The 14,297-nt window shown below is 38.6% G+C and overlaps 1 protein-coding gene across 2 annotated transcripts in view; it reads right to left on the bottom strand.

Moving 5' to 3' along the window:
* The window catches only part of MARCO (macrophage receptor with collagenous structure), a 42,548-nt gene that overhangs the window by 20,249 nt on the left and 8,002 nt on the right, over positions 1-14,297 (bottom strand). The window contains exons 2-3 of one of the 2 annotated variants that reach the window (XM_087920350.1): positions 5,448-5,578; positions 750-851 (exon numbers count right to left, since the gene is read on the bottom strand). In XM_087920350.1, coding sequence (XP_087776476.1) covers positions 750-851; positions 5,448-5,550 — 205 coding nt within the window. In that variant the 5' untranslated portion in view covers positions 5,551-5,578. Of the gene's footprint in view, positions 1-749; positions 852-5,447; positions 5,855-14,297 lie in introns of those variants that run through there. The other variant, XM_087920351.1, reaches the window with a different exon arrangement.

Raw genomic sequence — 14,297 nt, 5'->3', positions numbered from 1 at the left:
TTTTTGTCCAGGTGTCCTTACTTGTTGGTCATAATTCACCAGCTAAAGGCTCAGGGCATACTTGGATAATACTTGCATGGCATTTTTAGCTTTTAGCTTCTTCTGTCTCTAGCATACTTCTGCAGTTTAATCTGGATTACAGAATGGTTTCCTATTGCTGTGTTGCTGCTATTTTTAACTTCAATATTATCTGATAAATAGAGATAGATAAAAAGTATTGTAAAGAGATACCCAAATTGTGATGAGAAAACTCAGGATGATTAATCTGACTCATATGTGGCTGAAGACGAAAGCATCTGGAAAACGGGTTGGGAAACTAAAAGTCTGAAGGTTATGTAATGAATGCTGGGAAATAATCTTTGGCAATGTTTTTGTTTTTCAGGTACCTGTTAAAAATGGTCTCCCTTTTGTTTGGAACTTTTTATGATGGACGAGTTCTCTTTACCTTTTTAACTCTATATTCTTTTCGGATCATTAAGATGGGGAGGGGGCTTCATGATCAGAAATTCAGCAATGAATTAAAGAGGACACCACAAAACATCTGGATGCTTGAAAGACATCACATGATGCTCCTCAATACCAGCTGTGATTTTCACACAACATAGAGTACATTGAACTGCTACTTCAATGCTGCTGAGGGAATATACTAGGGATTTGGCTAGCTAGATATACCAATATCAGTAGTGTGAGAACAGACAGTTTTTAATTTTTTGATTGAAAAAAACTAAATTACATTTAATATAGCTTACCTTCATATGCCAAAAATCCCATGCCTCCTGTGAGCATAACCAAATATATTATGAATACAGACCAAACACAGCATCTGCAAGTCTTTTTTTTATTTTGTGGTTCTAAAATTTGGGGAAAAACAAAATATACAGAGTAAGTCCATCATTTGGCTCTACAAGTGACTGAAACTACCATTATTGGTCAAATAATGATAGTTTCAGACCATAATAATCTTCTACACAAAATGTTATAAAACATGGATCCTACTGAATAGCAGGATTAAAACATTAAAACTTCATTGGTATGTTTAACAGAGAGTTAATTGCTTAATTTCTAGACAAAAGGCAGTGTAAACTAGAATAGAATAGAATTCTTTATTGGCCAAGTGTGATTGGACACACAAGGAATTTGTCTTGGTGCAAATGCTTTCAGTGTACATAAAATAAAAGATACATTTGTCAAGAGTCAAGAATCATCAGGTACAACACTAAATAATAGTCATAGGATACAATAAGCAATCAAATCATACTAGGAAATAATCATAAGGATACAAGTGACAAAGTTACAGTCATACAGTCACAAATGGGAGAGGATGGGTGATAAGGAGTGATTAATAGTAATAGTAGTGCAGACTTTGTAAATAGTTGGACAGTGCTGAGGGAATTATTTGTTTAGCAGGGTGATCTTGTTCAGGAAAAAACTGTCCTTGTCTCTAGTTGTTCTGGTGTGCAGTGCTCTATAGCATCATTTTGAGGGTAAGAGTTGAAACAGTTTATGTCCGGGATGTGAGGCGTCTAAATATTTTCACAGCCCTCTTTTTGACTCGTGCAGTATACAGGTCCTCAACTGAAGGCAGGTTGGTAGTAATTGTTTTTTCTACAGTCCTAATTATCCTCTGAAGTCTGTGTCTGTCTTGTTGGGTTGCAGAACCAAATCAGACAGTTATAGAGGTGCAGATGACAGACTCAATAATTTCTCTGTAGAACTGTATCAGCAGCTCCTTGGGCAGTTTGAGCTTTCTGAATTGGTGCAGAAAGAACATTCTTTGTTGTGCTTTTTTGATGATGTTTTTGATGTTAGGTGTCCATTTTAGGTCTTGTGATATGATAGAACCTAGAAATTTGAAGGTCTCTACTGTTGATAATTGTAAGAGGTGGTAGTATGGGAGGGTTTCTCCTGAAGTCTACCACCATTTCTATGGTTTTGAGTCTGTTCAGTTCAAATTGTTCCGTTTACACCATGAGGCAAGTTGTACAACATCCTGTCTGGATTCGTCATTGTCTCGAATGAGACCAATCACTATTGTGTCATCTGCAAGCTTCAGTATTTTAATAGATGGATCATTTGAGGTACAGTCATTGGTATACAGGGAGAAAAGAAGTGGAGAAAGCACACAGCCTTGAGGGGCCTCTGTGCTAATTGTACAGGTATCAGATGTGATTCTGCCTAGCTTCACCTGCTGCTTCCTGTCTGTTAGGAAGCTTATGATCCACTTACAAGTGTGTTCAGTAGGGGTGGGTTTCTACCAGTTCTGTCGACCTCTGTAGAACCGGTAGCTCTGAAGAGCAGCAGAGATAGAACCAATTCTATGTCTGCTGATGTTTTTGCCCACCCGTCCACCCGGGCTCTTACCTGACCTTTATTTCCTGATTTTTTTCAAATTCAGCTGCTGTGCGAGGTGCACAGTTAAAAAATAGGAAAAAAGGGCTTTTTGAAAGGCTGCTTCTCTGCACACAGCATGCTGATGACGATTTACAGGTGCGCACCAGCCGTGTGCAGGGAAGCACATCATAAATCACCAAACCTCATAAATGACCGAACTGGTAATTAACGCTGTCGGATGTTGTTGGTATTCAGGTACCACTAGTTGGTTTAATTTACTTAGAAGAATGTCTGGAATGATGGTATTGAATGCTGAACTGAAGTCTACAAAGAGGACCCTTGCGTAGGTATTTGGAGAATCAAGGTGTTGAAGGATATAGTGCAGAATCATATTAACAGCATCATCTGTCGATCTATTTGCTCGGTATGCAAACTGCATGGGATCTAACAGCAGATCTGTGATATTTTTCAGGTGGGACAGCACTAGCCTTTCAAAGGTTTTCATAACTACAGATGTTACAGCAACTGGTCTGTAGTCATTCAGTTCCGTGATGGAGGGGGTTTTTGGCACTGGGATGATGATAGAGCATTTGAAGCAAGAAGGAACATAGCACATCTCTTAAGATTTATTGAAGATTCGGGTGAAGAAAGGGGGCAATTGGTCAGCACAGACTTTTAAGCAACTATGGTGTAGGTATAAACTATTTAAGCTTATTTGGAAGTATATTTGATTATTCAAATTTCTAAAGACATCTTCTGAGACCTACAATCAACAAATGACAATCTCCCAAGAACTCACGTCTTACTACTAATTTTCACTGTCTTTTACTATAAAAGTTTTGTAACTTAGCGACATACAAGTCAATCAATAGAAAAGTGAACCAAACTAAGCAATATAATTTTGCTTCTTAGGATATTTTGACATGACCTGTGACAACAACCAGCTGAATAAATGTTGAAAAATCTGACAAATTTGATATAGGGGCACAGCACGCTGAACAATTCTGAGGAAATCAGTTCTTGCACCCATGTCCATTTGAAAAGTCCTAATGACAGAATCTCACTTTGAAGGGACAACAACCCCCATCAGTAAAATTTGTGTGTATTTTCTCACAAAACTCTTTCCTTGTCACTACAAATAGTTATAATGAAAACCTTGCCTGTGTGAAAAACAGCACTTAGTGTGCCATAGCACTTTATGAAAGGCAATTTTAAATTCATCCTTGATTAATATTTAATGAGATTTCTGCTGATTCCTCTGAGAATATCTTTTAGCAAATGAGATGGTTCAACAGCACATTTCATTTATCTCTTTTCTCTGTGAAATTCGCAGAACTGAAAAGATGACCAATATTCTTATCGACATGGTGTTCAAAGTACATATGTATGTCCAAAAAAAAAAAAAAGTCAGGTTGATGGTTGCAACTATGCACCTGAAGCCCCACTGTTATGCATATGCATAGTAGTCCAGGCACATACAAAAGGATGGCAACTTCAATTAGCAGACATAATCCCCATTTTGACTTTTTTGTATGGTAATGTGCAAAAGTGGTTTGTCATTGCTATCTTCCAGGACATATTTTTAATGCCTATTCTAGTCATTAGCTTTGGACATCTCAGTGGTCTCAATCTAAGTCATAACCAGGACCTATCCTGCTGGGTTTCTGATTTCTGGTTCCTCAACTAAATTCTGGAGAAAAAGTATTCATCCGTGTGTGTGCTCTTCCATGCTACTGAATGAATAGTCTTCCTTAGAAACCACTTATGCATATCCCAAAGGTGCTTTTCAAAATGGCTACTGGACTTCCTTGGGGTCTCCCCCCGCCCCTTTCAAGAGGTTTTGCTTCTCCTGCAAGAAGCTTCTTCAGTTCTGATTCTTTAGAACTTTAGATTCTAAAAACTTTCAAATTCTAAAATTCTATAAAGGTGGACCGGTTGCTTTTGTGGTGTGGAGACAACAACTTGGTCCTCAACACCAATAAGACCAAGGAGCTTATAGTGGATTATAGAAGCAACAGATCAGACATCCAGTCCTTGCTTATCAATGGAGACCGAGTGGAGCAAGTGGCCAGTTTTAAGTTTCCGGGTGTTACCCTAAAAGAGGACCTGACCTGGGGTGCTCACATTGCAGACCTGGTCAAACGGGCCCAGCAGAGATTATATTACCTGAGACTTCTCAGAAATCAACAACCAAATGAAAAACTGCTGCTGACCTTCTACCGCTGCACCATAGAGAGTATTTTAACTTAATGCACCTCTGTGTGGTTTGCCAATTGCACAGTGGCAGATAGGAAAGCACTTCAGAGGGTTAATGTCATTGTCCAGAAGATCATTGGTTGCCCTCTCCCCTCTTTGGAAGAGCTTTATAGCTCCTGCTGCCTTACGAAAGTTCAAAACATTCTCAAAGATCCATCTCATCCTGGGAACCTTTTTTTTGGAACTATTACCATCTGGCAGTTGGTACAGAATAATAAAAACAAGGACAAATAGGATGAAAAACAGCTTCTATCCCAGGGCAGTAGCTCTTTTGAATTCTGCTGTATAGTGCAGTGTTGGTGCGGTTTCAGGGGTTTTCGGTTCAATGTGTGGAGGGATGAAGGATGTGTGTTTATGTTTATTTTCATGGTCATGATGTGCACTGAAGATGGTGTTTGATTTCATTGTACAAGGTGCAATGACAATAAACCAAAGTAAAGTAAAGTAAACTAAACTTTAGATTCTTTAGAAAGCAAAATGTTTTCAAGGAAAATAGAATAAGAAAATCCAGTTTCCTTTTGGAAAAGCACCTGGGGACAATCATGACCTGGATGATTGAGAATCTCTATTATGCATGTATACAGGTATTTGCATAGACACAAACCCATCACATATATGCCATGAACAAGACTTCAATCCAAATTTAGGAATATAATCTTGGTCATGAAATTCCATCCCACCCTTCCATATTTTTATGTCACTGCCATAAAATAATGCCCTTTAATGCAATAACAAATGAATTCCATTTATAAAAGACAAATTTGTACTAATCGCACAAATTCTCACTTAGAATTCGCACAAATTCTTAGATATTTTGATCTAAGCATACATGATCATCAAATAGTAAAAAAATACTTTACCACTAATTTGAAATGATGTGATTCCAGAAGATGCAAAAGTCATCTTATCTGACAGTGAGAATATTTTGTTGTCATCCTCAGAAAAGTTATTGAAGTTCTCCATGATCAAAGTTTTACTGTAAACTGCAATCCTATCAGGATTAATTTACTAGTTTTATCTCCTGGAAATACATCTTATTACAAGAACTCTTGCCATTGGCTGGATTTTATTTTTTACTAGACTTGCAAAAAAGAAAAGAAAAAAAAAATCCCTGGCACAGTGCCTTTTGCACTTCCTCCAAAAAATGTCCGAGCATGGGCTGGTGAATATACCCTTTGGTATTAAAGATTAAAAGGTAGAGCTTAAAAACTAAAATCCTTCTTCTGAAATGTGACTCTTGTCATCTGCACAATGATTTTGAAATCTTGAAATCTCTTTGTCCCCTCATGCTTACGTAAAGGCATGTCTATACGTTTAACTCAGCATTGTTTTATGAATAGGAGTGATTGCAGCAACGAATGGACTGTAACTGTCATTGTGCAATGAGAGAACTGCGGGAAGAGAAATGCTGAAGCGGTGGGAAATTGGGGTGGAGGGCTTGCACAAGAAGAAAAGGTATTAATAGCTCAGTCTAGAACTTCTCCCTGGTCCCATGAGCACCTTGAGAGAGAGGCGGGACAAATCAAAATAGAGGAAATTAAAAAAAAATAGCTAAGCCACCAATAGAAACAATGACACTCCAAACCATATCATGATGCAAATTACTGTAACAAAATGTTGAGGAAAGCGATAAGGAAAGACCAAGAATAGGAATGTAGCAGTGAGTTTGCATCATGACTAATATAGACCTGCGGTTAGGAGAGAATATACTTTACTATTGGCTAAAAAGAATTAGCCAATATTGAATACGCAGAGGCTATATACATTCCCCCGCCCACTCTCGAATAATATTGAAGTTTCTTTGGCTGATGGTTTTGTTTCTATGAGAGCATGCCAGGAATCCCAATTTTTTTATGGGGCTGAAAATTCTTCAGAAGCAGGGCTGTTCAAATTGTGTTTTGTAGCAAATGCAACATTAGAACATCAGGGAGGTATTTCACTTTTTCGGCCTCCTCTGCTTAGCACAGGGGTGTCAAACTCATGGCATCACGTTGTCATCACGTGACATATTGGGACTTTCCCCCCCCTTCGCTACATCAGGGGTGGGCGTGGCCAGCGCATGCAAGTTGCGAGTTTGGCCTTGGAGTTGCAAGTTTGACACCCCTGGCTAAGCACAACTAACTAATTAACTAAGTTCCTTATCAAACAGACGCTATGCCCTCATTAGTCCAGATAGATCAGAGGTCTCCAACCCCTGGTTCAGTCTGGTACCGGTCTGTGGCCTGTTAGGAACTGGGATGCTCAAGTGGTGGGTGAGCATGCAAAGCTCCACCTGTGCATGCCGCTACACATTGCAAAACCATCCCCTCCCCTCCCTGCCATCGCCACTGCCCGCCACCACCAGTTCGCAAATCTGGAAAGGTTGGGGATTGCTGAGCTGGATAATATTAATCTTAATCTACTGTGAATAGAGTCACAAAAGCCTTCCTTTCAGTGATTGTATTCTCTTATTTTAGTTTTGATAGGTACCTCCATCCTCTGCCATATCATATTCTATACAGTATTCCTGGTATATTTGCAAAGTATTCTTCAGTTGTACCCTGAGCAGTTTTGCATTTTCCCATCATAACAATAGGAATAAAATGAAATTTCCTTCCACTACATACTGTTGTATGTGTTAACGTATTAGGAACAAGCCCATTTATCAGAGAAAAACAACTCCAGAAAATGGCCTTAATTCAGTAAGCATGTTAAATACATTATGCAAACCCCACACATATCAAGTTGCATATTAGTGCATACTACTAGATTTTTATCTAGTTCCACTACTCAAAGTTTATGAGGAATGACCATTATCTTGATATAAACAATTGCAGTATCATCACAGAATAGCTTACTTGATGAAGAGAGCATTCTGGACCTTTGAAGGAGAAAGTCAGTTAAACTATTTTGGGGGAAAAACCTACCAGTATGATTTTTTCAAGGCACTTGGCCAACAAGCAAAAGGCAATCACTTGGTCTACCTCAGTGGACAGCCATTTCAAATTTAGAGGGAAATGTGGTTGTAAAGAAGTTTGAGATTTTTAAGTAATTGATTAACATTATTTTGTACTCCAATGTATCAGGACAAGAGGAAAGGAAGGTAATAATGTAGTCTCTTCCCGCCTTATGATTCTGTAACTTTGAAACAACGTTATTTTCATTGGCTGTATTCCTCATTTATTTTTGTTTCATTTCAACCTACTTCACAGGTGAACTTGTGACTTGTTAAAAATCAGAATTGGGTACAGAATCCTAATTATCAAATTATTTACCATTGTCAACCACATGTAAGGGCAATTGGTCCTAGTGTTGATATGATAAATTGCTCTGTTATTTTGCTATTTTCTGACTTGAACATGCTAATTCTTCTGTGGAATGCTAACTAAAGAACAGCTAAGTGTCTTGTTAGCTACACTTCTCAATGTACATGCGTAATATATCCTGATTCCAATTGCCAATGCTACAGCAGAAACAGAGCCATCACTGCTACCCAAGAAGATCAAGATCAAGCATGTATGAAGTATATCCATGCCAGTCTTGAGGTTTAAATCTGGACCACAGTGATTTCTCAGAATACACACAACATCTAATAAAATATATCTTGGTATACAGACTCCCTTCTTATTCATCCTGACTGATTCCATGCCTACTTGGCAGTTAGCTACAATAAGCTCGAATTGTGTGTGCTTTGTATGCATATGTGTTTTTCAGGTAAAAATAAAAAGAAAGAGAAAAGAAGAAAGAAAGAAAGAAAGAAAGAAAGAAAGAAAGAAAGAAAGAAAGAAAGAAAGAAAGAAAGAAAGAAAGAAAGAAACCACAAAGTACTGCCTTCTCTACTCTTTTTTGTGTAGAAAAACTACAGTTTTAGGGAGTTTTGTAGGATAACTCAAATATTAAAGATGAACCAGACTGATATATTAATACATATTTATGCTTAGAAAAACAAAACAAAAAAATCAATGCACAACTTTATCAAAGGAGCTGTTTGTGCACAGAGCACAATACATATTCTTTACACTTCAAGATTCTTAAAGGAAAGAATTTACTGACTGTTTCTAAAGAGGATGCTCCAAAAATCCCCCCGTTTTTTGGAGAATCTGTAAATTTAATCCTACAGTTTCTGAAGGAAGTCTTGCAATTGTCTCATCATCATTTTGTGGGGTTATGTAAAATGCTAGTACAGCAGTAACTTAGTAACTAAAAACAGTTCTTCTCACCCTGGTATGCTTCCAATAAGGGACTGCAACTCACCAATACTTCTTTGACATACAGAGGGTTAAGTCAAGAGTCAAAGGATCTTTTTCTCCAGCCATAATTGTATTTCAATTTAAAACAACAACAACACCTCTATAGTTGCCTCATTCACAGCAAGTCTATGAGGCAGCCTCTGAAATGTACTTATATACAATGAACAGTTTATGTGGAAGTCATAATATTTTTTAAAAAAATATTTGAGTACATAATTCATCTATGGATAACGAGTCTGCTGATATTTGACATATCTTTAAATTAAAAAAAAATGATTATGTTTCAGCAAAAGCTGATTATTTGCCAAAGTTATCTACCCTCTTTATACATGCTATGGTTTCTACAGAAAAAAAAAGGCTCCCCAAAGCACCCATACAGAAGAGAGGTTTATACAAAGAGTGCGCTTCCAAGTAGTGCTGCTGTTTGTTCATTTCCGAAAGTGTTGAATTGATCTAGCATGCTTCATTCCGGTCCAGTAGCATCCTCAGCTCTGAATAGCTACAGCATCTCAAATGCCATCCTCTCCCGCAGCTGGTCATTGGCCCATACAAATAATTTATCCTGAGCTCCCAGACTCCTTAACTGGTGGGCAGTTTCCTCCCCACCCCTCAGATTGGTCTAACAATGGCCCATGAAAATGGGGCTAAAATCTCTTGGCTGTCCTATTTTCCCCAGCTCTCCTGCTCTCACAACTGTGTTCAAATCTTACATCTTTACAGTTGGGCACACTGAGTAAAGGTTGGCTAAAGCAAATACTCCTTTGTTCCAAAAAGGTGCTTCTTGGATGAGAAGCGAAACTTTTTAAAGGAAAAAAACACCAAGAAAACCCAACTGCCTTTTTAGAAAAGCACTTGTGGGGAAATCATGACCCAAATGATTAGGGATCTCCATAGACAAACTTCTTTCCAATCCTGTCCAATGGTTCCCATGTCTCCTCCCTCTTGTTAAATCTCTCTTCACCGTCTTAGAAAGGCACGTTGCCACAAGGCTATGGAATTTCATCGACTGCTACTTCTTTCTTCTGAACCATGTTTTTTTTTCTTGCATTCATGTTTGGAATGAAGGAATCACCCATTTCTTGCTTTGATTATTGTGTCATCAGAGTAACAGTGGTACAACAAAGGGAAACAATGACTCAAAGGAGAAAATTTGGGAAGGGAGGATGAAAACATCTGGGAAAGTAGAAGGAAAGAGCTGGGACTCTTTCTGGGAAAGAATTGGAGGGTGCAAAAATCTGGGAAGGTAGAGGGAAGTTGCAGAGAGTAGTGAAGGAAGGAATAATCCTTAAAAGTAAAAGGCAGAATCTTGAAGGCAGGAAGGAAAGGAATTACCAACTGGGGATTGTCTGGCCATACCCTGGACTAAGCACTTGTTTCTTACTGAAAGACAAACCAGCAAACATCTAAGGAAAGTTCTTTGTCATTCACTTTTCCTTTTATTTGGAGTTCGATTTGAGTTCTGTGAAAAGGTTGGCAGAATGACAGTGTTGATTAGCTGTCATACTTGTCATCCTAATTTTTAGCGTTCTCTTTCTTCTGTGGCTGGCAGGAGTCATAGTATTGTGTAAATTGGGACAATATCACTTTCAGCATTAGCAATTTGGATTTTTTTTTCTAGTTTTTGCAGAAACAGCTACCTCTCTTGTTTTATCGGTCAGGACAAGAGTATCTGAACTTTGGCTGAGGTCATATCTAATAGCCACTGGGGCCAAAAGTCACGAGAGTCAACATAGGCAAATACTTTGGAGTTGTTTTTCACCCCTATGCAGAAATAAAAAGGAGTCTTTGGGCACTTGATTTGATGCCAAACGTAGTACTGATAAGACTTCGGGGACTGAGAATTGCCTGGCTTATGTCTCTATTTGATCCTCAAACTTACCGGGTTGTCTATGTCTATGAGGAGAGAGAGATGTGGTCAGTCAGCTCAGGATTCGGTCCTTGGTCCTGTACTCTTCCCATTTTCACAAAAGTTCTAGGTGTGGGTGTAGAAGGGATGCTCATCCAATTTGGTGATGACACAGAACTAGCTAATACCTCAGAAGATAGAATCAAGATTTGAAAGGATCTATCAGGGATGTCCAACTGGCAGCCCACAGGCCAGATGCAATCACGTGCAGGCCATGCCCAATTCAACACCATGAAATATCATGTGACAGTCACGTGACATGGTGAGTTGGACAACCATGATCTAAATAGGCTTGACCCCTAACCATTTTGGACAGCTCTTATTTGATAACTGTATGGTTGAAGACTGTTGTGTGTACAGCAGAGGTATACAACCTAAGTCTCCAAAGATTCATGCAATCCTCCAAAATCTTGGATGTGCCCTCTATCACTCAACCTGCCCCCAGGATGTTGCCAACTCCATTTTAACATGATAGGGTAAGACATTAATAGTTAGCATTAGTATTAATAATACTAATAATGCTAATATTAATAAATAGTACGTAGCATTAGTAACAATTATAGTTCATTAATTTAATTCTAATTATATTCCAATTGAATTAAATCTGATTGGATTTTTTTAAACCAGGCCTTACCTTCTTTTCTGAGCACATGGTACCATTCAATAAAACATATTTATCTAAAACAATTCTTAATTGCATAAGTGTGTATCAGTGGTGGGATTCAAATTTTTTTTACTACCAGTTCTGTGGGCATGGCTTAGTGGGCATGGTAGGCAGGGGAAGGATATTGTAAAATCTCCATTCCCTCCCTACCCCACTAACCTGCTTTCCAGCTCCGTTTTCCTGTGTAGGGCAACAAAAGAAGACCCAGCCAATCATCTGGGACTCGGGAGGCAGGGAATAGATGGGGGCAGGGCCAGTCAGAGGTGGTATTTGCCAATTTTCTGGACTACTCAAAATTTCCGCTACTGGTTCTCCAGAACTGCTCAGAACCTGCTGAATACCACCTCTGATGTGTATGTGTTGTTACTGGCTAGCACATGTGGGTCAGAGATCAGAAAAGGTCTGTATGCTTACAGTGATTCATCCTTCTCTGCACCATGATGTGTCTGAATTACCATGAGGTAAGTAGTTCATGGGTATGACTCAGAAAGGTGTTACTTTTGCTAAGTTTGTAGGTTCTTCAACCTTTCTCTCCCTCCCACCCACCTTCAGTTCCTTAGTTTAGAGGGCTGCATAGCAATGAGAATGAGTTACAGTGCTAAGGGCCTGGTAGGTAGCAGACACCCACTAAGGCCAAAATGAGAAATCATTATCTAATTGAGGTTAGAGCAGAAAGTTTATTATCTTACAACATGAGAGAGTAAAGAGGATGAGCGAGCGTGTGTAAGCAGCCTCTCTTCTGGGGTTAATTGAAAAAAATGCAGGTCAGTCACAAGACTACATGCTGAAGGAGTCTGAGTTGGCATTGGCAGGTGGAGAGAGAGAGAGAGAGAGAGAGAGAGAGAGAGCGCTCAGAAAAATTCCACACCTTTACTGACTCCTGTATAGCTGCAGTGAAAAAGGCAAATTCAGGATCGGAGATTATTATGAAAGGAATTAAACAAGAAAACTATCCATATAGGTTATTTTTATACTGCATATCAAACTGATTAAGTTATGTGTACACTCTATGGTAGTGGCTCCCAACCTTTTGGGCTTGAGGAACCAGTTCTGTGGAGAGAGGTTTTTTCCATGGACCAGAGTGGGGCGTGGTTTCATAAGCTGCCCGCATCCCAAGGATGGGGCTTTGCTCATTTGCATGGCCTGATTTCTGGCATGCCACAGCCAGATGCAAGTCTAGGGACTGGGGGTTGGGGACCCCTGATTTATGGCATAGCATTTTTTAAGAAGTATAATATAGCAAGAAAAGTTTAACTGAGATTATCTGTTAAGAGAGACAACCAGGCATAATAACTGGGATGGTTAATAGTAATAGAGGTGATCTTGACTGATGTTTAAAAATGGAAGACCAGCATCCAGGCTGCAAACTGAAGGGAGAAATTGAGACAACATCTGAGAAGAAGCCAATGACAAATCTCCTTGTTGTTGTTGCTAAGAAACTTACATGGATGTATCCGCTAAGATGACGGATCATCTTCAACTCAAGAGAAACTCTGGAAGACTTTCCCCCTCCATAATAAGGGACCTGGAGTCATCCATTCAATTGAATAGTGGGAAATTCGAGGGGAGGTTAAATGAATAATTTCTTCACCCAGAACATCCATACTGAAATTCTTCACTGCATGATTAAATGATAGAACCAACTTGGTTGGGAAAAAATGAAAGCGATTCATGGAGAATGAAGGTTATCTATTACTACTGGTAGGATTAAAAATAAACTCCCTTTAGGACTCAGAGAAGGGGAATAGAACAGAGTGAAAAATAAGATTGGGAGGAATGAATATGAATAAGAGTTGCAAAACACAAATAGTAAGACCCAACATGGCCCACAAGTCTTCACTCTTGTTCCTTAATAATAAACATATCCAATTATACACATGTCCTATAAAGAATAGCATTGAATGAATATATTGCTTATGTATAGCTCTTTCACTTCTGAAATCTGTTACTCCAAGAGTGATTTATTTTTTTTACAAGTGTTATACTTGCTGTATTCCTAGAGAAAATAGCTTGAGGGATTGTTTGCCATTCAGGAAATAGATCACACTGATTTCAAAAGCTCCTTGATAATGTGTGCTCAAGTTTGGTTTTGAAATACAGGGCTGGCCAGGAATGCTGTATGCATCTGGTGTGAATCTATTCACAGCTATGCATGAGCTTTTTTCTTCTTCTTCTAAGATTATGAGACTGAAATACAAATATGAGGTGCTGATTAATGAAATTAAACAATGACCATCTAGTACAATTGATTTGAGCTTCAATATGTAATTACTAAGAAGTAGACTTATCATCTGAAATGCACTTTACTTCTCATTATATCTTAATTAGGCCTATTAAAATTTATTTTTCTATCAAATATGTGTTCAATGTTTTTGTGTAGAAATCAAAATAGAGAGGGAGAGGAAGAGGGAGAGAGAGAGGAAGAGGGAGAGGGGGAGAGCCTTTATGTTAATTGATATACTGTATTTATTTGAGGGCATGTGTGGTAAAATTGGGATACCTACACACATACACACACCATCAATTATGTTGAATGAACATCTCCATCATTGGACACACTGCTTGGGTCTACTAGGAGTTATATAATCTGGAGGGTCACAGATTCCCAGTGTTACAATCCATTTGTATCCTATTCCATGGAACAAAACAACATGAGGAATTCAATTTAAAAAAAACAAAAACCACGGCACGCTGGAGGGTAACTGGAAACAAAGCTTTGTAAGCTACATAAGGTTGGATTAATGCTATAGGTGATGGTGGAAAGAACTTTGTGAATACCTTCTGCCAGTTATGAGTTTATTGCTTAGAGCACCATTCGGGTAACTATACTCATTCAACTTTATTATAATTTTAAGTTTGGAACGAGGGGAAATCACATGGGGAAGGAAATGAGTATAATACTTCCTCATGT

This window comes from Pseudonaja textilis, chromosome 1, assembly GCF_049901715.1.
Source record: "Pseudonaja textilis isolate UNSWEBS1 chromosome 1, rPseTex1.2, whole genome shotgun sequence".
Taxonomy (NCBI): domain Eukaryota; kingdom Metazoa; phylum Chordata; class Lepidosauria; order Squamata; family Elapidae; genus Pseudonaja; species Pseudonaja textilis.
The sequence above is the reverse complement of the archived record's forward strand: the minus strand, read 5'-3'. Positions and strand labels throughout refer to the sequence as shown.